Here is a 27,084-nt window from a genome sequence, read left to right as displayed (position 1 = left end):
CACAATTGCCTTATAATCAGAATCTCCGATCATACTACTGACTCAACTATCTCTCCCAGGTGTAGAGCATGAATAAATTCCTGATATCTAATATTGATTGAGTCAGTATGGCCATCGACTTGAATCTTGTAGTTCAAATTGTTTCAAGTTGATTGGAACTATTATTAGTAGTTAGTATGTATTACTCTTATCAGCTGTTTCCAGTACATACGACCATAGGGTGTGGAGAACAGGGCTTCCCGTCCGCTCAGCCGTACTTAAGCCACACGCCGGCAGGTTAGTAGTATGGTGGGTGACCACATGCGAATCCCTGCTGTTGTATGTTTTTATTTTTATTTTTTATCTTATGTTTATTGTGGTTTGTTGCGAAATCGCGCTTGTATCACAAATCTTCGCCGTCATTATGTTACACCACCTCATACTTGAAGGGCTTTATCATGGCAGACGCATACGCATACATGTAGAGTATCAGTGCTCAAGTTCTAGCCACGGCTAGCAAAAACCTAATTACATTGTAGAAAGCTCTAAAAGATTGAGTACTCATACATGCCCTCTGATACTCAGTCTCCGTGTTTATCACGCGTTTCAGCACACGATCTTAACATAATCCCTCTGCATGCGCCGCATCCATTTCTCTTCCGAAACCAAATCATTACCAATCAACACGAATCCATCTTGCGAATGGTCAACTCGAGAAAAGTGCATGAATTCATGCGAGGCATCACAGAGCAAAAATGGGAAACCAGTCTCATCAATCTTCCCGTGGCACGTATTCTCGAATTTGATATCGATACAATCTTGGCACCAGATCATCTCATCTGCTAGGTGCAAAGATATTCCGCAGTCGCCTCCGCAAATGGATCTCATCTCTTCCTTGAAACGAGCTGCCATGAGCGATCGGATTGCCTTCACATTCTCTTCATCACCCAGAGCGATGAATAGCCACAGAAGCTCCTTGTAGGCAGGGAAGTCATTTTCTTCGATGTCGTCGGTCAGAATTTCGATGCCCTTCCGGACTAAATCGCGAGCAAAGAGTTTGGCCTGTGCCAGGTCACCCTTTCGCGCGTGATATCGCACAATGTATATCGCTGGTGGAAGCACAACGCTGGATTCGGGTACGTCTTCGGGCAGCAATGTCTGGATCTTCTCGAGATAGATAGCCGCAGCTTCATCATCGTTTGCGGCAGTTGCCTTGATGGCCCTTTGCAGGTAATACGGCATGATATTACTGATCAATGACGACAGAAGGTCCGCACTAGCACCCTCCTCAATGGCCTTGCGCCACTGGTCAATCGCCTTTGGCGATCCACTGTGGAGCGCCATGAGTGCGCGTCCATAGTAATATCGGAGATGGCAGAGTCTGGCGCGATCACCCCGAGCTTCGAGCCTTTCTACGCAGTCTCGGAAGGCATCCACGATGAACTGGAGTCGGTCTGCATGGAAAGCTGCTTCCAACATCATTGTAAGATAGTCTTCCCTTTTCATATCAAAGATGCACAGGATGATCATCTCGGATAAAGCTCGTTCTTCTAACCCACGTGAGCTCTCAACTATCACGTCTAAGATCTCCATAAACCGAGCCCATTGCTTTTCTTTGGCACAGCGACTCAAATTCATCAGGTTTCGAGGATAGTTAAATGGCTCAACTCGCATAGCTGACTTTGCAAATTCAACAGTAGCATCAAACTGCTTATGATCTTGTTGCCAAGTCTTCTCCGCGAGAATGAAGAGCATGTTTGAATATTCCGATCGGTTGAGATAGGACTTCTGCCACTCCACATCCGACCCAAGGCGATCAATGACAGGCTTGAGCACGTCGATTCCCTCGGCAGGTTTCATTCTGTTAGCCAGGTGAGTTGATGCTCGCCAGTTGTTCGGATCGAAATTCAGGGCTGTTTGAGCTCGCTGCATTCCTGGAACCCTAGCACCGCAGGCAAGCAACATGGCTGCCATCTGTGAATGCCAAAATGAGTCTCTCTCGTCGATGCCTAAGGTGTTTACACAGAACTCGTCGATACGCTTGATTTCATCGACACGCTTGGGTTCCTCGGCATGCCTGATTTCTTCGATCCGTTTGTTGCCCTCGGCACGGTCGACTCCCTCAGCACGGTTGATTTCCCTAACACGGTTGATTTCGTCAAAAAGTGCATTAAAAGGATCTGGCTGCTCTGGGTGTTCGTCACCGATTTCAAACTGTAATCAGCTATTAGCAAATCTAGGTGCCAGTGCCCATGGAATGGAGCTCTCACCTTCCGAATATAATACACAAGAAACAGGAAAGCACCCCTAGTAACGGGTAGGAGATGCGGCTCCCGTGCCAAGTGCCAGGCCATTCGTTTTGCAGCTGGTGCCAGTAGCTTACCAGGGCCGCCGTCTTTGATCACGTCTGAAATCCACTCCCTCGTTTCTTTATCGGAAACCTCGGAAGTGACAGCCGAGTCCTTGAGCCATTGAATGACAGTATCCGCAGTGTCATTTTTAAGAAGCAGCTTCTCACACATTTCAATTCGAACGGGACTAAAGCGACTTGATTCCTGGGTGCAGACTAACGTGTCGATCGACTCATCGTGGGTGAAAAGCTTGACGAGGAGCTGACCAATTTGAACCTTCAACTCGATGTCGACAAAGGCCAGATCCGCCGCGCCCAAGTGATGATCGAAGAACTTTCTTGCGTAAGGCAATAAGCCTTCTTCATACCCATCGGAATTTTCAATAAGTAGCTCCAGACAGGCAAGGGCCAGTTTAGCCTCTGCTGTGTATGAATCATCTTGGCAGATCCGGGCATTTCCCTTTCTATGCTGCTTCTGTGCCAGAATCGCGTCCAGATTCAGCTTGCTGTACGTGTTCGGTGGGCAGACGGTGCGAAGGAAGTGGTTGATTATCTCAGCCTCAGCCTGGGATACCACGTTCGGGCTAGATTCTTCGGGCTCCTTACGGCCCTTGTGGCGCGAGGGGATAGCTTTCTCAACCTCCGGAGCTCGGAAGGTTATATCTCCTCTGTGAGTAGTCGTAAAAAGAGTGTATTTTGACTTGAACTTGTCTGATAGGCGCAGGAGAGACTTCTTCCCATCCCGGGCACGCAAAGCAGCAGTCAGCCAGCTCTCCGTCATCGGGCCCTTGTGATGTTGAGTCCAGAGAATGATCTCATTGATTTCACGTATTTCTGCGTCGGTGAGACTTCGTTCCAGCTCCTCAATCTCTTCTTGGATCTGCTGCAGACGCTGTCTCCCTGCATTGTCCACGATGCCCATAATCTTTTCGGGGTACTCTTGTTTGCTAATATCGTGGAGGGCAAACTTGATTCGGACATAATCATGACCTGTGTTTTTTATGAGCCCGTCACATACCGACTTTCGGAGGTCCCGAACACTGGCATCGGTACAGTCACTCAAGGCCGGCATGCTGTTCATTCGTGATTCAACAAACGCTTGAACGTCAGATTCGTTTTTCGCATCAATCTGTATTGAGTCGATGGCGATCCCGTCAACCTGACCCAGGTGACTATAGCAGTCGGAATCGCAGGTTATCAGAACCCGGATGCGGCCGCCTGTCTTTGTGGCGGATACGTCTTTCAGGAAGCGAAGCATGCCTTCTCCCATCTTACCCGCTAGACCATCGATGATGATGTAGAACATGCCATTCGCTTCACGGAGATACGGACATTCGAAAAGGAGCTGGTGCGACATGGCGGCCACATCAGCAGTTGGATGTTCTCGACACATACCAGCAGCAGACCTCTTGTAGCGCGCGTCAGTCACGGTCAGTTGCCATACCAGGGACTTGGCCACAAAATCAATGTTGCTTGCGGTCTGTACATCTTTGGCCTCCTCTCCTTCAAGATAGTAATAGGCGGCGCAAGTTTGAGAGTCGGTCGTGTCGGCGGGATTTGCTCGCTGAATGAAGCGCTGTATGATAGAAGTCGCAAAGAAGCTTTTCCCGGTGCCATTATCACCCGTAACTGCGAGGATGTTGGCTCCCGACTGGCCTTTCTTCCATCGAGCAAACGTCGGATCTTCGTATACCCATTGACCCGTAGATGACAATCGCTCCTTCATATAGTCTCGGTACCGCTCGCTCCAGATAGGTGCGACGATATTGGCATAGCCCAATGCTTTTCTAATGACAGCCTCGGTCTGGTTCTGCTCGTGCGCCTCTTTGTCTTTCATTGCCGCGAGATGCATATCCTTGACCTGGTTTTCGATCCTTTCCGTCACCTTGAGAGTTGAGCGGGAAGCAGCCACGGCCTCCTGCGAGTTGAGGAAAGTGTGGGCCGATATCAAAATGTGCTCTTCGCCAACATTTTTGGCCATCTGGCTGATCAAGCCTTGGATACTGCTCTCGCCAAGGAATGCAATCTTTAAAGCGGTCTTAAGCTTCCCTTTGGCGGTGTGTCTCAGTGAGATAGCATGGTCGCAAACTGTAATGAACAATCTCAGCTGCTTGGCCGTAAGTTCGCTGAGACTCTTGTCCATTGATCCCTTGGAATAGATCTGGAGCCGTGTGAGATATTTCGTGGATTCGTCGAAAAGGTCCGTGAGGCCATCAAACGCATTCTCATAGTCCTGCCATGCAGTAATGACAAAGCCGATGGCATTATAACATTGCGAAGCGGCAGGAAAGACCTATTGATATCAGTAAGCCTGATTCCATGGCAATTCAATTTTGATGAGACTTTCACTATCTTACCTGGGATGCTCCATCAGCGACAAATCCACCAACGGTCTGGATCACTTTCAATGTATTCCCCAACACCTTCTTGGCCGCATCCTTCTTACTCGGCTCCATGTCCGGGTGCTCAGTAGATGCGAGGGTTCCCATGACATCATCAAATCCCATGCCTGTGTTGACGGGCCTGCCAGCTTTCTGGGCCAGGATGTTGATCTTCTGCCGGATTTCTTCCCAAATTGCCTGTATCGCCTCATTGTTCGCCAAGCCAGGCCCAAGGGCACCCGGCGAGATACTGCTCAATTTATGGTCTGGTACCGCAGGGGACGGCGATGGCTCAGGATCCGTTGATCTCTCTGGTTCTGCTACCGGCGGAGAAATTGGCGTCACGGTAGGTTCCAAATGGTTTGGCTTGTCCAAAGTCGACGGGGCGTTGGGGACAACATCTTCATGACTTTTTTCTTTGGGAGACGACTTGCCGGTCTTTCGGTGCCTCCAGGGCCGGAGATGCATGACTTCAGGCCGAGATTTGGTTGAAATTTTATTTGCAGATTGTGTGGACGACCGTACAAGAGGTCATATACGTGTTGCCTTCCAACCTCTTCGGCTCCTCATGGTCGATCGGCATTGTCGGCTGAATAGCCCACATTGTCGGCCACTTAAGAGGCTGACATCGCGTCACATCATCTCCAGTCTACTTCTTCGGGACTAGTTACGACGTCAGATCTTCCTCTGATTCGCGTCCTGGATGAATCGGAACCCGGGGCAATGGTTGTGAGGATTCAACAAGAGATAGCTTGGCCCCACTTGAACGATCTGAAGAACTTTTCGTTTCTGGCTCACCAGAAACAGACGATAAGCAGTGCAGAGCAATGAGGTAGTGAGCAGGGTACCGAGTCAAAATGTTCCAGTACAAAGTGGTACGCGTTCCTCGACACATCCCTTCAAGAAATCTAACTTGAACCACCGATTCAACGCAAGTAACACGTTCCAGGAGTTCGACACGCTAAGACTTACCCACCTTTCAGCTCAGCTCCACTCAGCCCCATCCCCCCCCCCCTTGAAAGCTTTTCCACACTTCCTTTCGCGAGCACAGCTGAATGTAATCAACTCTATTGCAGACCAATAGGAGACGACGGGAAAAAAGAGCTATATAGCTTGTGCAAGGTATACATCCAAACGAACCCGACTCTCAGCCTCTCAATAGCCAAGAAACCATAGTCAATTCTATAGGAGCAAAAGTAGAATGAAAGGAAAATGAGGAAGGAAGCAAAATAATCAAAAAATCAAAAAGTAAATAGGGGAAAGGGAAAATTTTTGTTGATCGCAATGTGCTCTTGTAGATCAACTATGATCAACTGGTAAACTATAGCTTTCCCCGGTTAAACCCAAGTTGACCCTAAAGCGGCCACAGCGGCCCTCACCCATTTCTCAACCAAGCGACATATAATCTCTCTCCAGAATGAGTAGGCAAAATAGACTGCCACCTTTATTATACCCACCGTCCTGTTTTTTCTTATGCTGTCCCATCCTTGTGTTCAGTGCACTGAGCCTAGCATTACATAGAGCAATGTGGCTGCACAAACTCGCGGCCTCAGGTGTGAAAGCGAACATGGCATTAATCATGGAGAACCTTCCGCGAGACCTGGCGGCCACATCACAAATGTGATTCCATCAGCGACAGATATACAGAGGTTAGTAAGAGCATAGCTAGATCAATATTAGCTACGCCGAAGTCGAACAAAGAAGCTAAAGCCCTGGGTATAATCCATGAAGACTTCAGACAAGAAAATGTACTTTGGTGTGAAAAGAGCTCGGTCGTGCTTTGATTATCGACTTTCATCGTTCGACCCTGAGATGCCGACTAGCTAAGCAGCCACTGGGGCCGGCAAAACGACGACTATATCAAGTGGACGCCGGAAATACAAAATGTCTTAGGATTCCGGGATAAGGAAATCAATTTCAACGTGTTATATTAGCGATCTACGTTGTGCTTGGTTTCATTCTCGAGTGTAAATACTAATAGTTGTTTGCGGATATTTCCTTAAATTCCCGGCCTATAACCAATTCTCACTAGTAGATCCCCTCTTTAACTTAGTAGAATAATATATCTACAATAATAAACGTTTGCGGCTAGGAAAGTGTGCCTCGATTTCGCTCTATAATAGTCTCTTCTCCTCCTTCAACTCCACCAACAGGTAGCTTTTGCCTGACTAGCACAGCATTTGGTCACCGGCTACTTTTGTCTGCTGCTCAGCACCACAATTTCAGGAGCACACTGTGTAAAGAGGCAAGGTAGCAAAGGAATATTGTCGGGTACTAGTGCAAAGAAAAATATAGGCCTTAGTTCTTCTGACTTAATTGTAAGAATAGTCAATTTAGATAGTTACCGTTCACTCCAAACAGAACACCTCGACCCACCGAAGCAGAACATCGGGTATACCTCACGCTTTCATCTTCTAGAGCAATCGTTCTTTGCACACCACATTATAAGCTCATTTAACATCAAAGCCGATCAAGCTCAGGACCCATCGGCCACACCATACCGCGTAGATTTGCTCTTGTTAGAGTAAGAGCGCTTGTTTCGCGGACCGTCACTTGCGTACCCCGAAGTAACTGGTCGGAAGCAGGCCGTGCGTTTCCACCATGAGTGAGATCCTTTCTGCGATGACTGATTCCAGTACTTTGCCCAGTGTCGCGAGGAGTGAAATCGGCCTCCAGGCCTTCGCAATGATATAGTTCTCTTTGTTCGGCTTTTTGAGTGGTATGATCTTTGCATGTATTGACTGCCTGGGTAACGCGCCTTCTTCCAGCGACATCCGGAATAGTTCAAGGACGCTGTGCTTGACCACGGGCCATGTCATCTTCCAAAGACAGACTCTTTCTTTCCCAGAGACCCACATAGGTGTCCAGTTTGGGTCGCCATGTTCTACATATGTAGATTCTCCTACGACCAATGAGACGGCGCTATGCCCCACGGATGCGGCTTCGTCTAGCCAATGTTAGCTTAGCGTAAAGCCTGTGTGTCTGGGGTAAGACTGTTTGTACGGAGTAGATGATTCGATGATTCGAGCGCGGAAGAAAATCCGTAGGTTTCTAAAAATATTTGCGGGTAACTGTATTTAGCCGAGTTCCTATCGCTGACATCACGTGTATACTAACAGATTCTGGCCCTCACCCAGAATACGGCAGTCAGCGGGGCAAACTCTCATCATCCTAGTCTCCCATTGCTCCTAGATTACTGTGGCGTGTCCCCATCGGAGAAACAGATGTCTCACTGGAAATAGTAGTAAAATGGACGCGACAAACGCCGTATATTGACAACCGTCGCCTGGTAGACAAAATGAACTTTTTTGGTTCGCCGAAATTCAATTTTAGTCGGACGACCTCACTCCTGGGACTGTAATTTCCCCAAGAGATACCTATCTCGTGGCAGTCACTATGCCTGTTCAAACTGGCCAGTCATCACCAGAGCGAAATTTTTTGTTTATCAATACCCAAGATGACATGTGTCAAGATTTTGGAGTCGGAAGAGAAAAGAAAATCTTCCTTTCCCGGCTTGCTCATCAACGAAGGAAGAAACAGTCTATAGAGAGGCTGAAATACGCAAAACCAACTAAGAAATATTATGGGACAGCCGATACAGTGCCCTTTATGCAGGCCATAGCAAGCGAAGGCCGATATTCATTGACAGAATACGTGGGCCAAGGGTATGTCGATCCGTTTCAAACTAGGTCTGTGCCCATGAACGACTCCATGGATATGTATTTTCATCACTGTACGTCGACCAAGATAGCCGTGCAAAGGGCCATGCTAACCACGAGGGTCAGTCTGGGTGCAACTAGCGCCAGCTACTATCCCTCTTGATGGGGCTCGAGAGGGTATTATCTGGGCCCAGAAGGCCACTGGTTTACCAGCTCTTCTTTATACCATGCTTTACCTAGCGGCGGAAAATAAAACAGTGCTTGAGTCTCAGCTATGACACCGATTCGCTGTCTGTGCTTAAGTCATCCCAAGATGCTATCTGGCTCCGTGGTGAGGCTATCAACTGCCTGAATAAACTTCTTCAGGAATCAGCTACCGCAGCGACAGAGTCGACGATACTTTGTGTGTCCATCATGAATCATTGTGAGGTATATTGTTCCTCGATGTTGGGGAACGGGCCTAGAACTAAGCTAATGATTAACACTGTTAGTCGCTTAACGCACACTTGGTGGCGTCACAAGCACATATGAGGGGACTCAGTACACTCATAAACTTAATGGGTGGCTTGGATTGTGCAAGTCATATAACACTCGCAACAATTTACCAGTACAGAATCCACCCATTTTTCATTTTACGTGTCACTGACAGCTTGTAGGGGTGATATAGCGTGTGCGGCATTGCATGATTCAAAGCCATGGTTTCCCATTATTGCCAGGTTTCGTGGAGAGGTTCTCAACCAAGCCGAGATGTTTTGTGGCGGTGCTAAAAATTACCGCAGCCACGAACATCCGATGCCTTCTTCCCTAACGCCTCTCGGTACTCGGTTTATCCGAGCTCCCTGGTTTGCGGAGCTCGACCTCATTATGAAGAACACCCTTACTCTCTGCTGTCGTCTGTTTGTGCGCTTTCATTTGGCGACAACGATGCCGTTCCTTGCCAAGCCGACGGACCGGGACCTCCACATTATTCTAAAACATCGCCTCCTCTCATTTTCTTTCCGAGACGACTATTTAAATGAACCACTGCGTCGGACGCTGTTCATATATATGTACCTACGGATGTGGAACTATGGCAATTTCCCCATAATGCGGTACATAGTGGACCATCTAAGGCAATGTTTAATACCTAGGCTTGCATTCCTCCACGCTACTGCACCAGATCTGTTGTTATGGATTCTGTTTATTGGATCTATCGCCTCTAAAGATTATGAGTCTCACCGCTGGTTTGTGGACCACCTTAGAGAGATCGCGGTCCATCTTGGGTTGATGGAATGGAAAACAGTTCGATCTGTACTGGTAGAGTTTTTCTACGTCGACCAGCCTGGATATACGAGAGGGGAGGACGTTTGGAATGAGGCTCTGGCCCCTTCCTACTCTCGTATTGCACCGATAGCGGGCAGGGAGGAGTTTTGAAAGAAGTTTTTTTCAACTGAATTGAATAGGAATGGGATATAGGATATTGGCCGGGTGTGACGATTGCACACTCCTGAAGGGACCCAACGTAATCCAGTCTTGTAATAGTCAAATCCAACTTGTATAAAAACTACGATGATAGAAAAAATCACAAAAATAGACATGGCATATGTACCAGCACTCACGCATAGCCAGAGAATCTTACACTGTCAAGTCCTGTTAGACGCATCAATTTTGTCCAGCACTCGCATGTAGGCGGACAACTCCTTCGCTCCGTAGGTGATACCTGCGAAGCCCCTTTTATGCATTACTTCCTAGGTCTAGTTAATGGTCTGGTCGCTTGGCATATTGAGGTTCTGGGCGTCTCCCAATGCGCACGCAGAAGCATGGGACTGAATGCCAGTCGCCCCAAGGCAGCCCCGGCTGAAGAGCCCGCGGTGATCACACCGTGGTTGCACAAGAACATGACTTTCTTATCCCCCATGTCCTCTGCTAAGCTCTTCTACTTATTGCGATCGACGACTACACCTTGAGAGCCATGATACGCGATCGGTCTAACTTGGTGATTTGTCTGGGGGAGCTCAAGGAAGCCCTGATTGAGAGACGAGACGACCACAGCCGAGGGGTAGTGGCAGTGCATGACGCTTTGAATGTCCGGTCGAGTGCGAAGGATCGCGCCGTGAATCACGAAGCCCGCGTCATTGATACCAAATAAGCCGTTCGTAACACTTTGATGCTTGACGGATCCATCCGGCGCCAACTTTGATAAGGCTGCTGGCAGTGTATTCCCCGTAGAGAAGACCGAATGGATTGATGAGGAAACTCGAGCCATCGCTTTTGTGGACCTTGGGGGTTACATGGCCGTAGATATCTCAATTTCAGCCCTTGAGTGCAAAGAGGCGATACATCGCGGCCAACCAAATTCGGACATTAGCTTCCTGCTCGGAGAACTCCGAGAGGACAGATGTTTTCAGGAGCTTGTAGACATGATCCGAGCTATATTGGCCTTTGGTGCGCATGTGTGTGGCGAGAAATCAGACGAGAAAGATCGCCGAATAATAGAAAAGGTAGATGCAAAATTCGTACGAGGAGCAGCTTCAGAAAGAATTCGGGCATCTCGTAAAGTCATATTCCAAAATAAGGTGTTCGTGGGAGATAGAAGGACGTGTGTAGGAAAATAAGAACTCATACACCCGGGAGATTTCTATGCTTTATACCAATCTTTCCAGGGGCCAAAAGTAATCTGTCGTTCAATGTGGCTATAATGTAACCCGTCCTCAAACCATAATGCCAGCATCGGCCATGGTACAGTTCAGTAACGATGGGTAGAACAATAATTAGCGATGTGAAATTTTGAAGCTGATAGCTAGATCCTAAGAAAGAATGTTACATCTAAACGGCTAAGGAAATTTGTGCCGCGAGCTTATCAATATCAAGCCACTGGCGTAAGTTGTAAATTAGCTTACTGTAAGCAAGCATAAGGCCAAGAATAATATGTCAGACAATTAGTAGCTTTTTAGCTCACTGGTAGGCTTGCTTCTTCCTACGACAGACTATCCAATCTAAAACGAGCTCCCTTTGATTGGTAGACCATGAATCTATTCCCGCTTCTCCACGGAGGTGAGTCCCCTACAGCCACAGATAAAGCATAGCGCGCCATTGCTTTTCCCATTAGTTACCTCCCTCGGTAAGTTCCTTAAGCGAACTATAGAAGAGTTTGATCTACATCTCTGGAGTCGTTTACCAGCTCTGGGTTCTAGTCCCAAACCCGCAGCTTGGGATTAGCCAGCTGAGGTAATGGCCTATGAGATCATCGCTCCAATTAGAAGAGCCTTCGACAACCGAGCCATTGGAGTGCTTAAACTTGAGTAGATCCTAAAGCCGAAGCAGGCAGTGGAAAATTCGTTCGTATTGGCTTAATTTCAGCCAAGAAACAAACTACGTCCCGCTTGTCTCAAAATAACTTGCTACTATTTCCCACCCTTTTCAGAGCGGATCCGATGCTTATGCGTCTCTGCTCAGCAGTCGTCAGCACCTATGAGGAGTGGCGGTTATCAGCTTCGGGGCTTAAGCTCGCCTTGATCGTAAATCCCCTAACTCCTGCGAGTCAGGGATCCTGTGGCGTCTATCAATCAAATACCTCTTGGCGTCGTATGATGTTTCGCTCCAGATGAGTATTTTCGCTCTATGAATGGCCGGCATTACGATTTCTCGCAAATCCCGGCAGCCTGGTACTTCACAAAGCGCTACGATCCGGCCACTATATAAAAACAACGGACTCAGTCTCGATTTGCTCATCAACATCGCTAATCATTATTTAGTCGCTGTTGTGACGTCCTTCTTGGAGTCAACCCCAAATCGCCTGGTATCATCCTGTCGCCATGCTTTCGCTTCTAGCTACACCCGCCAGGATCATCCTCGGGGCTCCGAAGCAATATAAAGTGCTCTATGCTCGCAAAGGGACTATTTACGGGATCACCCGCGGTCTCATGCACTCTACCAGCCGGTTCAATTCCTCAACGCCCCGTGACAACACCACAGATATCTTTTCCCCACCGTCTACACCTCATATTAAACAGGTAGAGACAGCATGGGTCCATCCGGTGTAAGTCTGCTAAATTATGGGCTATATGCAGTGGCGCTCATGATAGCACACAGACTAACGTGATGCAACCAGGTACACCACTGAACAGATGTGTGCAGTCGCTGTCGGCCATCGCAATGCAAAGAACTGGTCTGACCGCGTGGCCCTAGGTACTGTAAAGGTGCTGCGTTGGGGAATGGACCGCGTGTCTGGCTACCGGCACCCTGAGCTGGGTCAGCAGCATGAAGTCAAATTTCAAATGACTGAGAAGAAATGGCTGACGCGATTCATCTTCCTTGAAAGCGTCGCGGGCGTGCCCGGCATGGTGGGCGGTATGCTTCGGCATCTAAGGAGCCTGAGGGGGCTGAAGAGGGACAATGGCTGGTGAGCGCCGAATCAAACCCAGCCTAGCATAATACCGAGAAAACTAATTGCGGCGTTAGGATTGAAACCCTTCTAGAAGAAGCATACAATGAGCGCATGCACTTGCTTACGTTTTTGAAACTGGCCAAGCCAGGCTTCTTCATGCGACTTCTCGTTCTCGGTGCGCAGGGTGTCTTCTTCAACGGCTTTTTCCTGTCTTATCTCATCTCACCGAGGACCTGTCATCGGTTCGTTGGGTATCTGGAAGAAGAGGCCGTTCTCACCTACACCCGTGCGATCCACGACCTTGAGACAGGCAAGCTACCTGAGTGGGAGAAGTTGGATGCTCCTGAGATTGCCGTACAGTATTGGAAGATGCCAGAAGGGAAAAGAAAGATGAAAGATCTCTTGATGTACGTTCGAGCGGATGAGGCGAAACATGGAGAGGTCAATCATACTTTCGGAAACCTCATCCAGGCATCGGACCCGAACCCGTATGCGTCCCAATATAAAGATCCGACGAAGCCTCATCCGAAGAAGGATCTTACGCATATCAAGACGATAGGATGGGAAAGGGACGAGGTGATTTAAGCTTTGAAATATTATATGGATTATATCACCTGTTTCATAAATGCTTCATCATATTTTCTCAACATCAAGACCTGTATGTATTGAAGTCAGTAGCTGTAGCATATGTTTAGGAAGAGACTTTCTCTGTCTTTTGATACACGTGAACGTACTTTCTCGCCGAGGTAGTTGTCGAGTTTGTTACGGGTTGCACCCATTTCGTAGCCTTATCTGTCAGCGTTGTCCGTTGTAGTTCATTGCACTATTTTGCTCCGGCGGCCGGCCGGATGCCGGTAGGGTAGCATGAAGTCAGTTTCCTTGGTGTCTATTTCTCTATTAATAGCGGCATATGGACTAGAACTATTTCTAAGGTCGTATCTGCTTCCATTTCTAGCAATAATTGATCAAGTCGAAGCAATTTGTCATTTCGGCCGATCTTGAAAGGAGACGGAGCAACGCCGACCAGATCGGCTAATTTAACTGTGGCACCTAAGTGGGTCGGGTCAGACCGCACCTCGGCTGCTTGTACCATTTTCCCTTTCCGGGTTATACTACTGGGTAGTCGCAGTAAAATACGAAATCTTATTGGATTACTCGCAGGGCGATACCTTTAGATAGGATACCCGACGATGTAAAACATGGATTAGGTAGGGCCTTAGCGCCAGGCTAGTTGTATTCCTCAGCCACGACCCGAGGAATGGGGATTCGCTAGATCGGTGAGAAAAAAAAAGATATGCACCCTCGTATAGTTTCATCTGGCTGACCATCAATAGTATCCTTCATGTGATGAGGTAATAATGTACCCCCGGGCATAGTGTACGCCACCAAGGGCATAGCACCGAGATAATCTACTAAGCAGAAAAGCAAAACGAGCAAAAGGCGAATATCTAAAGATGTGTACGGAAAAGATACTTCTGTATGCGGCTATTAAGTCGCTTAACTCAAGGGGAAACCCATATGCACCTTGACAATTGGGATGTTCCTCAGGCGGAAACAGACTAGTATTGGGTCTCTGGTGACTTACAGACAAATTATCTATGTCTGTGGGGAAGGAGGATGCCGCTATGCCAAACCCAGGGCCGCCACAATTGCGTCTGATTGGCCGGTGACACCTTCTACAGATGCTTCGACGGTGCATCAGCTTGCAGCGTCTCATCCTTTGCCAGATATCACGCCATACCAAGTCTTCCTGGCCGTAAAAGCTTCATTGTGTCGGTTCGCGATGACCGTTGATCCGTATATTGGTCCGCCCAGTATATAAGCTGAGCGCGTATCCTCTGATATATGATTATTGAAGAGTTTTGTTATTGAGCAATCTTTGTTTTCACACGTTAAGCTCTGGAAAACAACAGGTGAATGCAAGAATGGAGTATCAACCTCGTTTCACTTCGCGCAGTCCCACTGCCACACATGAATCATCACCCTTTATGCCCGAATTAGAATATCCATCGTTACCACCGGACTTAATCAGTGGATTGGTAAGTCGTGCCAAGCCAACCAACATTAGCCGTTGTCGCTGACTCGGCGGCGAAGAATCACTACATGAATTTTCATGGACACGGCCAGGCCACAAGCATACCGGCTGACAGCTCAATACCCAGCCTTGAGAATACACCCACAGTATCACGAGCTCCTTCAGTTTCATCAACAACCCGCGACACGACTGAGCCTAAAGCTGTACGCAAAATAACTCCCATATCCCATTGAGGTGCTAACTTTATCCGGGAAAGGTGAGGCGCCGAGCTCAAAACCGAGAAGCTCAGCGCAGATTCCGGGAGCGCAAAGAACACCAGAGCAAGCTCCTGCAGAAAGACGCCGAAGAGCTCCATAAGGACCACCAGACACTGTTGAAGCAATACTCTGACACGGTTAGCGACCTCACGCAGCTCGTCAAGGAAAACGAAACGCTTCGGGTTGAAGTTAGGAAATTGCGCCAGCAGTGGCGCTTGTTGCTGGCTGTTCTTCGACTGTTCCAAGGGTCGCAATTACCCGGCGATTGGGCTGAGAGTGCGATCCCTTTCGACGACCTCCGAGTCTACGTTGAAGACTTAGTTGATGGGATTAATCCAAGTACGATGAGATGTCTTAGCTGAATTTCTTTTGATTTGTGTTCCACCAACGGTAGATTTTGCACATCCCCCCCCCCATTCAAAGACGATGAAATCATTGGTTTTAGAGCTTGGTTGATTTAAGATTTTCTTGAGAGAATTCCTTGGCTGACTTGCGCTGGTATGTAGAACAGATAGCTCATAGCGACCTTTTCGGTCTTAGGTCTCTCATTTTGATTTTCCATACAGTTCTTGAAATTCGACGTGTTATATAGCTAGGAATGAAATAGACCTATCATGCTTGGTAGCCTATGATTCCCACGATGTAAGATATGTGTTCCGTCCGCCATTCAACATAGCCCGAGAGGTATAACGTCTGCTGCCCTTTAGGAACTTCCCGTGTAAACGCAAAGTGCTCTATCTAAGTGGAAACCTTTTATGGGAGCCATAAATAGAATTCTGCTCTCGCATCTGTATCCAGGTCTGCACAACAAGCGGCTGTACCTGTAAAAGTGTAGCAAATCCATCTTTATCCGAATGCCAAAAACCCCTTGTAAATGGCTTTGTAGGACAAAAGACAACCTATTAAACTAAATAAGAGAGACATTTCGATTGAGACTTTTAGATAGCACGAAAGCTTCCGATTGTCGTGGGGATAAAAGTTATTTACTAAGAGAACTTGATGTTCGAAATAAACACGGTTTGGGGCAACATATGGTTAGAGAAAATCAAGTTTTAGGCCGAGATAATAAATAATGGGAAGTGAATTGAAGGTCCAGTTCAATAGCAGATTCGCGAGCCATCACTAACATGAATGGTACGGTCTCAAAGCAGCGAGACATACATTTCATTTAGGAAGGTAAATTTCCACTACCAGCATATCGAAGGTGGGCTGGAGTGTGCGGTGAGGTTACGTGAAATGGCAAAAAGCCAGCAGGGAAAATTAAACTAGTCACCTGGGTGATTGTCCTGCAGAGGTTTAAGTTCATAAGCCCGTGCGTAGGACTCAAGAAGAGCTAGACTCTAGGGTCTCCAATCACCAGCTCCGATCGTGGGATCGAACAACTATTTGTCTCCAGAAAACAAACATTAAGAGTGAAGTATAGGGACTTGATGAGATAAGAGAGCTAACGCGCAAAGTAATCGCCATGCTTCGTCATATTCACGTCCCTCCAGATTACGGCAGCCAAGCAAGAATGTCTCGGATGAACCCTAGGAAAGATAGCGCGCACTTCTGCTTCCATAATCTTATGCCACGGATGACTTGGCAGCATAATAATTCTACACCAACCATGAGTAAGCACGGGCCAGAAGTTTGTTGTTGGAACCGTCGAGATTCAATCGATTTACTCTGATGAGGTGCTTTTGATAAGCATTTGGGTCCGAAGTTTGTGTATAAAAGCCTTTCTTGTCCCCTGCAACTCAGCTCTTCCGTTTTGATGAGCAGACCCGTCCTCTTTCTTACCTGATCCTACTTTCTACTGCCAAATACCCGAAAATCAAATTAGAAATGCTTTCTAAAACATTTGCGTCGTTGCTCGCTTTATCTCTCACCGTGCTTGGCGCTGGCGAGCCCAATAATGCAATATCAACCCTCTACCAATTTCCTCGTGGCTCATGGCTAGAGAACCTCGAGACAGGTCCTTCTAACAGCATCCTCGCAACGAGACTTGACATCCCTGCTGTTTACCAAGTTAAAGCTCCCCAGGCTCAATGTGGTCCAGGTGCTGGAATAGCTTCTGCGGAACTTATTCAATCTTTTCCCAGTGCGACGGGCGCCCTGGGGATTGTTGAGTACAGGAAGAATCGCTTCGCAGTCATTACTGGAAATTACAGCCTCGAGACGCATGATTCTACCGTAGGAAGCTACGCTATCTGGGACGTGCAGTTCTCGGGCGCCGGTCTCGACCACGTCGCCGCCAAGAAGCTTGCCGATATCCCCGAGGCAGGCTTCCCGAACGGAATGACGGTGATGAACAAGAGGTCAGGCACCCTACTTATTGGAGATAGCTGGAATGGGACCGTCTACCGATTGGACCCGGATACCGGTGACTACGAAGTAGTCTTGGAAGACGAAACTATGAAGCCACCTACCGGGGAGAACTTGGGGTTAAACGGCATCCACACTGTGCTCGTCGGCCATGAAACATTCTTGTACTATACCAACAGCCTGAAGGAGACGCTTGGTCGAGTACGAATCGATTCAGTCAGCGGACGCGCAACTGGTCCCTACACCACACTCGCAACAGGTGTCTGGGGCGACGATTTCACTTATGACCGAGCGACTGGAGATATCTACGTGGCTGGAAACTTTGAGAACATTGTCACAAAGCTGAACCGCAAGGGCGACACGGAAGGTATAATTGGCGCGGAAAATCAGCTCACCGTGGCTGGCGCAACTAGCGTGTTGCTCGGAGGTGAAAGCGACAGAATTCTCTATGTTGCTACATCCGGTGCGCTGGCTGCCCCTGTAAACGGCACTATTACCGAGGGTGCAAAGATCGTTGCTATTAGAATCGAGCAGATATAGAGATGATTTTAGGTGGTTATCCGACTGAGCCGTTGATAGGATTGGCAAGAGCCCGTTCGACATGTTTGTACTTATCTTAGCTGAATCTTGAGCCCATGACGACCCAGCTTTTGGCAAGTGAGAGCAAATAAACTTAACTAAAATTGCTAGCCGCATCTTGTTTTCTTAAGACGACATTCTTTATGAGTTTAAAGTAGACTTTTGTAGAATACATACTAGTAGACTTTTCTTTATATCGGTCTGACGCAGGCATCGCGTCGCCATCTTACCGCACTTTGACTTTGTGGAGTCTGTGGTCTCTATTTGAAACCCGCACATGCGGAGCGAGCTACCAAAACACATGGAATACATTGAAAGATTAGTAGATTCGAAGATTGTCAAGCTTGGATCAATACCAGCGATATATTCCTTACGTTTCTTGATTTTCTGGTACCACTGCGACCTCTCGCGACTCTCTTCGACAATCTAGATCATCAGAGAGGGGCAAAAGTCACACGTTTGGCATTCACCAGGTTATAAATGGACTACGGTTATCATTAAGACCACGTTACCAACTCAAGACCCGGTTGCCCTTGCTTGTAATTGATTTAAATGAAGTGCTAAGCCCAGGAATACCACTCAACGAAGCAACATATGATATCAGCAACCTAGGTACTAACCTGGTTTTAATCAAGGATCAATGACTAAGGAAATGTAGTCACCAAATGACCGGCAACTCGACAATTCCAACATCTCGATACGGATCGGAGTATTTAATCTCATGGTGATTGATAGCGAGTCTGAGATTGGGTAGCTTCTGGAAAAGAGAATCTGCATGAAAGATCAGAATACGCCAGTCGCTCTCTAAATTTCTTATTACTCACCAAAAACAGTTTCCAATTCAGCCCGAGCAAGCGCCTCGGCGATGCAGCGATGGTCTCCAAAGCCGAATGCGAGGTTCTTTGCTGGGTCAACCTTTCGGTGCAGGTTAAATTTATCGGGGTCTGGAAAGACATCTTCATCGCGATTCGCAGACTGATTCGAGGCAATAATACCCTCGCCTGCTTTAATGGTCTGGAGGAATAATTGTCATGGTAATATTCTCAACAATACCGGATATGGGCCTCACCTGTCCCCTAAGGGTAATGTCAACCTTGGCCACACGCCGGGTCGCAAATGCCGAGGCAGTATGATACCGACAGAGCTCTTCAACGAATGCCGGCGCAAGTGATGGATTCTGTTTAAGATCTTCCAGCTGGGCGGGGTTTTCGAGGAGGGTCACGACGCCCTGCGATAATCCGCGTGTCAATGGCCACAGGAGCTGGAACGGTTAAAAATCGAGAGTCAATGATGCTTACCAGATTGATCATATTGGCCGTTGTTGCGTTTCCAGCGACGAGCAACAGGAAAGCAATCTGAATAACGTCTAGTTTCTCAATATGCCCGGGGTTCAGCTGCTAATTTTAGCAAATGTACGTCTCGCCGACGATTGATGGAGCCTGACTTGTTCAACGATAAGCGTACTGATGATATCGTCCTTAAGATCTTCGCTTCGCTTGTCTAGCAACTTTTCCAGATAGCCTAAGATATCTCTAGGTGTTATAATTCTTGTCAGCTGATATATGTTTTTATCGATAGAGAGATTAATGGCTAACCGATTTGCATCCTGTGCTGCAGCTGCTGTGGAGCTACCATTGGTGCGAACAGCGTTCATTTCAGTGAGGTATGCGATATCTTCGGCTGGAATCCCGAGGATATGGCAAATCACCTGATTGGGATTCAGTCGGATACTCGAAAGGTGGAGGTGCAGGGCCAAGATTTAACCAGTGACATACCAGCAAGGGGATTGGTGAAGAAAAGTGTTCAACCAAATTCACAGGCGTTTCACAGCCTATCTTCATCAAGTTATCAATAAAAGCATTCACTGTCTTTCTAATGAACGGCTTCAAGTGGCTGAGGTGGACTTTATCAAAGGCCTCGGAAACCATGTTCCTATTCTAAATTTAGTATGCATGATTAGAAGTGCAAAGAGCTTTTCAGGTTGGTGAATTGCGACCTTTGGCACATATGATCAGGGGGATCCATATCCACAAACGTAGGCCTATTTTTCGCAGCAGCCTTGCCGCCCGGTGTCATCTCGGGAAACCCCGGGCGCTGACGCTCCTGGGATGGAGTTAGATTTCGTAATCTGAAGACAAGATGTGGCAAAACTCACTTTTGAAAGCCTGGTGTCGGATAGAACATTGCATATATCCTCGTGTTTGACGACAAGCCACGGCTCGCTTTTGTCCCAAAGCTTCACGCGGCTGATAGGGCATGTAGATCGAAGCTCAAAAAACTCGGAAGGGGGTTCTACAGCTTTGACACGCGCGAAGGGAAAATTTGGGGCTGTTGCGCTATTCATGTTTCTTTTAAACTGGGGTTTGGGGTTGAACTAAAGGCGCATGGCAATGACTTGGGTGCGAGAGAAGATTGAACTCAACAGTTGACTGCAGACAAAAAAGAATGATGTGCAGTGACAGCACAGCGTATTTATATGCCTGCGAGTCGTAAAAGCCGTGTACGGCATGATACTCAATTTGAGATCAGACGCTCACCATCTACTTACCTATCCCCACAATGCACTGCTTACTGGGCAAGGACAAGTGAGAGTGAATGCGCAGATGACACATCTGGTGTTAAGAAAGAGCAAACACCAATAGCGGAAGTCTTCATGAGTCAATTATCTAACAGAGTTTTTAATTAAACAAAATAGCTGATATAATCCTGCAAGGCATGGGTTCATTTGCAAGAGATAACGCAGCTATAATTAGATGGCGTGTCTCAAACAGCTTATGAGAGACTGCATCGTCTGCTAATAAGCCGCTAATATACTAACGTCTCCGTCTTTTATCACAGTACGGTCCAGCCAGGTCCTTTCTGCTTTCTAATTCACTGCCACGTTGCTTTCCGGCTATAATGGGCTATTACTTCCATTTTATCGCAACTTGCGTATAAAACTCCGCAGAAGACCCTCGACTCACGTTAGTTAGCACCGTTAACCACTATATGTCAATTAATTCTCGAAAAGTTCCTCTCCCAGCTATCATGGCAATCTCCCCAGCGCGAAAGCGCATAATCGTCGCAGTAACAGGGGCGACCGGAGCACCACTGGCCGTTAGCCTGCTCAAGACCCTGCGACGATTGGACGTCGAATCCCATCTCATCATGTCCAAATGGGGAGCTGCAACCTTGAAATATGAATTAGACCCGCCCAACAACACACCCAGCTACTTGCAGTCGCTCGCTCACACGACCTATGCTCCGCGCGACGTCTCTGCCGCCATATCTTCAGGCTCCTTTCGGACCGACGGTATGATTGTCGTCCCTTGCAGCATGAAGACTCTGGCTGGGATTCGAATGGGTTATGATGATGATCTCATTACTCGAGCGGCGAGCGTGACGCTAAAGGAGCGAAGAAGACTTGTTCTTGTTGCCAGGGAGACGCCCTTGAGTTCCATCCATTTAGAGAATATGCTACAGTTGTCGCATGCGGGCGCTGTGTTGTTTCCACCTGTGATGGCATTCTACACCCAACCAAAAGGCATAAAAGATATGGTAGAACAGAGCGTGACTAGGATGATTGATGTACTGGACTTGGGAATTCAAAGCCACAGTGAGCAGGGTGAGCGATGGACTGGGTTTCAATGGGAGGCAAAACAAGGGCAAGGTCGAGGGGAAACCTAGCCCGCGGAAGGCCAAAATAAAATGGATATCTGTATCTAGTGAAAAGAAATAGGTCAGTGGGCCCCATCGCGCAGCAAAGTCTGTTTACTACGAACACAAGACAAAGATTCTCCAGAGTAAGTTCTACATAGCTCTATTTTAATAATACCGATATCTAACAGGCAAGTTAAGACCTAGTCTCGAGATCAAGATAGTAAATCGTTAGTACCTACCGATAATATTCTTTACTTAATGCTTGAAAATAATCCTTTGGTCACAGTAAAGCTAAATAATCTCAAAATTTTCATTAATTCTAATTGGCTAATAAGCCTCTTTCCTAGTTCTTCCGGTTAAATTCATCATTTATACTCCTAGTTAAGAGTCACGCTAATAAGTAAAGATTGCTCGTAGTATTACCACTTTATTATCATAACAATAGAATATAATTTATCAGATGATGTGAGCTGTACATACGAAGGCTCGGTAGGGGACGCAATGAAGTATTGACGAAAGGCCCTTGTGCCCCATACCAAGGGCTTACCGGATCTAGTGTCCTGCCTTCTGTCCTATCTCACCACCCGTGACTGAGTGTTCTCCACTAGGTAGCCTACGCCACTAGATCTAGACCTGGATTGATAATAGTGTGGGGACAAGCTTACCATAACAACTCCACCTGTATGCTTATCCACTCGAGCTTATGTTTCTGATTAGAATTTACGCCGAGGGCGAATCAAACACCCCACACACAGCGGTATATTCCTATCAACTACTGTGCCTATGAAAGCAGGAATCAAAGAGGCTTATGACAACAGAAGCGACACGTGCTTGTGATTCGCACCTCGTTTGTCATTTGATACACATCATGTAATCTTCGTGTCATCAAATCTAAATGATCTGGAGCGTATACTGCAGTTGCACCACACGGCTGCATACTAGTGCACAAAGAGATACAACCATTTAAATAACTGGTCACCACAACCGTTTACGCCCACCATTTTCCTCCCATCGGGTTCCTTCTAGGTATACACCACCCCAGTCAAGATGACCACGAGCACACCCCCACCACACCTTGACTTTCGCGCTTTCGTCGACGCTCTTCGATCTGACAATGATTTGGCCGATATCAATGCCGAAGTTGACCCTAATCTCGAAGTAGCTGCCGTGACAAGGCGGGCATACGAGCTCCAATCCAAAGCCCCCCCTGTTTAACAACATCAAGGGCGCCCACGATGGCCTATTCCGCATCCTCGGGGCTTCAGGTGGCCTCTCCAGCGACCCGCAGTTCCCCTACCGTCGGCTCGTGAGACATGTCGGCCTCTCTCCAAACGCCAGCCTCGGTGACTTCATTGACAAGATGCTCTCAGCAAAGGGGAAACCTGGAATTCCTCCAGTCCACGTTGAGACCGGGCCTTGCAAAGAGAACAAACTGTTTGGCAATGATATTGACCTGACGAAGCTGCCTGCCCCGCTCCTCAACAAGGCCGATGGCGGTAACTACATCCAAACGATGGGCATCAATATCGTCCAGCATCCTACTAAAGCCTGGGTCAACTGGTCGATTGCCCGCGCAATGGTTTTAGACAAAACGCGCATGGTCGGATTGATCATGAAGCCGCAACACATCGCACGCATTTACGCGCAATGGATAGAATCAGGGAAGGATATGCCCTTTGCAATTGCGCTGGGTGCTCCGCCCATCGCCGTAATGGCTAGTAGCATGCCTCTCCCGGAGGGTGTTACGGAATCCGAGTACGTCGGTGCCCTATGCGGCGAGCCACTAGAGCTGGTTAAATGCGAGACAAACGATCTGTATGTTCCGGCGCGGAGCGAGATCGTCATTGAAGGTACTGTGTCCATCACCGAACGGGCCAAGGAGGGTCCTTTTGGCGAGATGCACGGCTACAGCTTCCTGGACGAGGAGTTGATGGAGCCAATCTACAACGTAGCGGCTATAACTTATCGTAGCGGAAACGCGATTCTTCCCATCTCCGTTCCTGGCCGTGCGACAGGACCTGACGAAACCCATACTCTCATCGGCACACTCGCATCGGCCGAAATCAGGCAGCTTCTCCAAGAGAATGGTCTTCCGGTGCTCAATGTGTTTACTCCATATGAGACACAGGTTATCTGGGCAGCAGTCCAGGTGGATCGAAAGAAGCTTTGGGTACTGGAAACGAACGCTGAGGAGTTTTGTCGCAAGATAGGCCAGCTTGTCTTCCGTCGTAAGTGCGGCATGCAGATCCATCGACTTCTCATCGTGGGCGACGATATCGACCCCTTCAACTTCAAGGATGTTATCTGGTCCTATGCGAGCCGCTGCCGGCCGGGAATGGACGAGTACCATTTCGAAGATGTTGCGGCCTACCCTTTGGTGCCGTACATGTCCCATGGCCCAGGAACCAAGTTGACTGGAGGTAAGGTCGTTGCCAATTGTCTCTTGCCGCATGAATATAAGCAGGAGCAGATGTGGGTGACCTGCGATTTTGAAAACGGGTACCCAGAGGAGATCAAAGAGAAAGTCCTACGGCGATGGTCAGATTTTGGTCTTTAATCTAATGATAGATACCCGGTATGCTTAACGCTCATGATGTGGTATCTTCGTGAATAGGCCGCGCCAAAACCCGCCCACGAAAATGTCTAGTCAATATTCCAATCGTTACAATTTTGTACTTTCTAAAAGAGAGAAGTTTACTATATTATAGATAGAGCTAAGAAAATGTATATATATAATATATTAAATATTAGAGATATCTCCCTTACGAGTATTACTAACTATTACTAGTATAATATTAGTATACTAAATATTCTAGTAAACTAGATCAAGAGAGAAACTACTAACTATATGTAACGATTGAGGCATTCGAGTGCCTGGCACGTGACTACGCACGTGACCCAGGCAGCCGCTCATGTAGATAGTTGTGATGGGAGCTTCTCTCTTTCTTCTCTTCTCTTCTCTCTTAGCTTAATACCTTCGTTCAATACTACTAATATCTTTCAAAGCATCTGAGTCATTATACTATGGTTTCTTGGCTAATTTAATTATAGATTTATTTTTCTAATAGTATATCTAAGCTAGGAGACTTAGTCTTATCTACATCTAAAATATCCTATATTCTAGAATAACTAAGGCTAAGAAATACATTAAGTATAATAATCTCTCTAATGTTATTTTAATTCTTTGTAAACTTAGTAGTTAACTTAAAAACTCCTAGTAAGGAATTTTTGTAATACTTATATACTTTAGAAAATAAGTAATTATAGTAGAATATATCTGTAATGGTTACTAAATTGTCAGGCTAGAGACCTGTGACTAGGCAAGTGTGTCGGATGGTAGAGGTCAGATTGGACAGTTGATACACAGACTGATTCTTGAAGAGATCAAGAATTCTGAATGATTGTGGGATCTTAAGTACACTAGGGTTCGAGTGGATCTCGATATGCAGGTGGCTCGAAGGGGATTCGAGTGCGGATCGACGTCGAACGTCTGGGGTGCTGTATACTCGAATCCCATGACAATATCTAGGTCTTTATCCATCTTAGGAAACTTATCTTTATTATCTTTACTTAGTCAATAGTTGTACAACTATATTAGGATAAATAGTAGATTATGGAATTAGTAAGGGTATATTTTTAATTTCTAACTATTATTACCGTTTACAGTAAGTAATTTTAAGATAGTTATACTTACTGTAGGTAATGGTATTAGATATGTAGCATAAATAAATCTTAATTATAGAAAATATCTTATTATTCTAGAAATTTTACACTAGGTATTCCTGTAGCTTTTCGTGGTTGTTATCTAGGGTAATAAGGCTATATACCTAGATAGGAACTAGGTAGTCAGGTTCTGAGTCTGGCACAATATACTACTTAAGCACCATATGATGACCTAGATAGTTAGTGTAGGTATGTACTTGCTGTCAATCGCTCCCTTCCATGGCTAATTGGGCCTTTGGGGTATTTAGAAAATAAAAAGACTTTAGAGCAGGATTGAGGGAGTAAATGAGTGGATATTCAAATGATGTACTTTGCGGTGTTTATAAGGGGAATTCACGTAAGGAACAGGAGGATCGGCGGGAAATTAGGGCTAAATTCAGTGCCACTACTAGACAACCACTGCTACAAATATTAATTACTAAATAGTATTCACTACTAACTACTTTGTAAGTTATACCTGTAAGTTTTAAATCATGAGCTACGAGTAGGACAGAAGCCATATGCGTCTATTTAAGGGAGCTTTCGCAAAGTAAAAAAAGAAAAAAAGAAAAAAAGAAAAATTAAAATACATTCTGTTGCGTCGCACGGATGCTACAAAGAAACTGTAGGCTGATGCAAAACTAACTCGTGAGAATCATTCAGACAACGTGCACCCATCTCAAAGCACTCCAGACAAATATCGAAGTTGTTAGCATTACAGATATGGCAATGATGAGAGGCCCTTGAAGCGGACATTAATCGAGTGCATGCATCGCAACGCCCAGTAGTTTCACCTATCGACATCAAACTAGGCTCCACAGCTAAATCATCCTCGCATACTTCGATACCTCTTATTTCAGCAAATTGGATGAGGGCATCGGCAACTCCAGTTTCCCCACATCTTTTAGCCCACCAGAGTAAGGTGTGACCAAAGCCGTCTTTCAACTGGAGGGAAGCACCCTGAATATCAAGGAACCAATCAACGGCCAACTGATGCCCATTTATTACAGCTGTAAAGAGTGGGATTGACCTATACCGGTCCTTCGTATCGACCGCAGCGCTACAAGAGAAAAGTTTATGCAGGATTTCCACATGGCCTCTCACAGATGCAAGAAAAAGTGGCGTTCGTCCACAGGTGTCCTCCGCTTCGACGCTAGCTCCATGCTCGTACAGAAACTTGACGACTTCGAGATGCCCCAAATCAGATGCTGTAGCTAATGGAGTCCGGCCATACTTCGTTGGCTGATGAACATCGGTATCTGCGCCATGCTCATACAGAAACTCAACGACTTTAAGATTTCCATTGCTTGACGCAGTATATAGTGGTGTCCAGCCTTCATTATTAGGCGTATGAATGTCGGTATATGCTCCATGAGTGTACAGAAACTTGACGACATCGAGATTTTCATTGCTTGACGCCACATTGATAGGTGTCCAGCCTTCATTATTAGGAGTATGGATGTCAGAATCCGCTCCATGAGTGTACAGAAACTTGACGACCTCGAGATATCCATTGCTTGACGCAGCATAGAGTGGTGTCCATCCATCGCTTTTTGGCTTATGTATAGTATTTTCGTGATCGACGGTTGTCATTTTAGCGCCCTTATTTAAAAGTAACTAAATCCAATACCCCATCCTGTGCTGGAAGTTTCGCCCAAGATGAGGAGTCTTCTTTTTTTTGGTCTGTGAAGCCAACCTACAGACCAGCCATCTCAATGGACTACGACCATACCCAGGGGTAATCTGACACAGCAGTATCAACATCCACTGCTATATTATCGCGTTCAAAACATAAATGACGAGGAACTTTTGTTTAATTAATTAATTAAC

The 27,084-nt window shown here is 46.8% G+C and overlaps 9 protein-coding genes across 9 annotated transcripts; 5 read left to right on the top strand and 4 right to left on the bottom strand.

Annotated features, from left to right (window-relative positions):
• Positions 1 to 585: 585 nt before the first annotated feature.
• On the bottom strand, positions 586 to 5,178 carry N7533_006368 (uncharacterized protein; the record flags this gene model as incomplete). The annotated part of the gene is made up of 3 exons (XM_057103018.1): positions 586 to 2,193; positions 2,250 to 4,622; positions 4,687 to 5,178. The coding sequence occupies 3 exons, from the start codon at positions 5,176 to 5,178 to the stop codon at positions 586 to 588; spliced, it is 4,473 nt and encodes a 1,490-aa protein (XP_056962648.1).
• Positions 5,179 to 10,284: 5,106 nt separating this feature from the next.
• On the bottom strand, positions 10,285 to 10,614 carry N7533_006367 (uncharacterized protein; the record flags this gene model as incomplete). The annotated part of the gene is made up of 1 exon (XM_057103017.1): positions 10,285 to 10,614. The coding sequence occupies one exon, from the start codon at positions 10,612 to 10,614 to the stop codon at positions 10,285 to 10,287; it is 330 nt and encodes a 109-aa protein (XP_056962647.1).
• Positions 10,615 to 12,163: 1,549 nt separating this feature from the next.
• On the top strand, positions 12,164 to 13,320 carry N7533_006366 (alternative oxidase; the record flags this gene model as incomplete). Its single annotated transcript, XM_057103016.1, has 3 exons — positions 12,164 to 12,387; positions 12,460 to 12,750; positions 12,810 to 13,320. The coding sequence occupies 3 exons, from the start codon at positions 12,164 to 12,166 to the stop codon at positions 13,318 to 13,320; spliced, it is 1,026 nt and encodes a 341-aa protein (XP_056962646.1).
• A 1,518-nt stretch (positions 13,321 to 14,838) lies between these two features.
• Positions 14,839 to 15,389, top strand: N7533_006365 (putative bZIP transcription factor; the record flags this gene model as incomplete). The annotated part of the gene is made up of 2 exons (XM_057103015.1): positions 14,839 to 14,973; positions 15,027 to 15,389. The coding sequence occupies 2 exons, from the start codon at positions 14,839 to 14,841 to the stop codon at positions 15,387 to 15,389; spliced, it is 498 nt and encodes a 165-aa protein (XP_056962645.1).
• A 1,465-nt stretch (positions 15,390 to 16,854) lies between these two features.
• N7533_006364 (uncharacterized protein) lies at positions 16,855 to 17,874 on the top strand (the record flags this gene model as incomplete). The annotated part of the gene is made up of 1 exon (XM_057103014.1): positions 16,855 to 17,874. The coding sequence occupies one exon, from the start codon at positions 16,855 to 16,857 to the stop codon at positions 17,872 to 17,874; it is 1,020 nt and encodes a 339-aa protein (XP_056962644.1).
• A 697-nt stretch (positions 17,875 to 18,571) lies between these two features.
• Positions 18,572 to 20,257, bottom strand: N7533_006363 (cytochrome P450; the record flags this gene model as incomplete). The annotated part of the gene is made up of 9 exons (XM_057103013.1): positions 18,572 to 18,684; positions 18,738 to 18,927; positions 18,983 to 19,141; positions 19,212 to 19,307; positions 19,358 to 19,445; positions 19,509 to 19,621; positions 19,689 to 19,845; positions 19,910 to 20,016; positions 20,069 to 20,257. 9 exons carry the CDS (start codon positions 20,255 to 20,257, stop codon positions 18,572 to 18,574), a joined length of 1,212 nt encoding a protein of 403 aa, XP_056962643.1.
• Positions 20,258 to 20,940: 683 nt separating this feature from the next.
• N7533_006362 (UbiX family flavin prenyltransferase) lies at positions 20,941 to 21,579 on the top strand (the record flags this gene model as incomplete). Its single annotated transcript, XM_057103012.1, has 1 exon — positions 20,941 to 21,579. The coding sequence occupies one exon, from the start codon at positions 20,941 to 20,943 to the stop codon at positions 21,577 to 21,579; it is 639 nt and encodes a 212-aa protein (XP_056962642.1).
• Positions 21,580 to 22,599: 1,020 nt separating this feature from the next.
• Positions 22,600 to 24,109, top strand: N7533_006361 (UbiD family decarboxylase; the record flags this gene model as incomplete). The annotated part of the gene is given in 2 exon segments (XM_057103011.1): positions 22,600 to 22,761; positions 22,778 to 24,109. 2 exon segments carry the CDS (start codon positions 22,600 to 22,602, stop codon positions 24,107 to 24,109), a joined length of 1,494 nt encoding a protein of 497 aa, XP_056962641.1.
• Positions 24,110 to 25,866: 1,757 nt separating this feature from the next.
• N7533_006360 (ankyrin repeat domain-containing protein) lies at positions 25,867 to 26,847 on the bottom strand (the record flags this gene model as incomplete). The annotated part of the gene is made up of 1 exon (XM_057103010.1): positions 25,867 to 26,847. One exon carries the CDS (start codon positions 26,845 to 26,847, stop codon positions 25,867 to 25,869), a length of 981 nt encoding a protein of 326 aa, XP_056962640.1.
• Positions 26,848 to 27,084: the final 237 nt, after the last annotated feature.

Source organism: Penicillium manginii (genome assembly GCF_028828005.1).
Source record: "Penicillium manginii strain IBT 31320 chromosome Unknown utg000004l:1.0-7231830.0:1.0-7236170.0, whole genome shotgun sequence".
Lineage (NCBI taxonomy): Eukaryota > Fungi > Ascomycota > Eurotiomycetes > Eurotiales > Aspergillaceae > Penicillium > Penicillium manginii.
The sequence above is the reverse complement of the archived record's forward strand: the minus strand, read 5'-3'. Positions and strand labels throughout refer to the sequence as shown.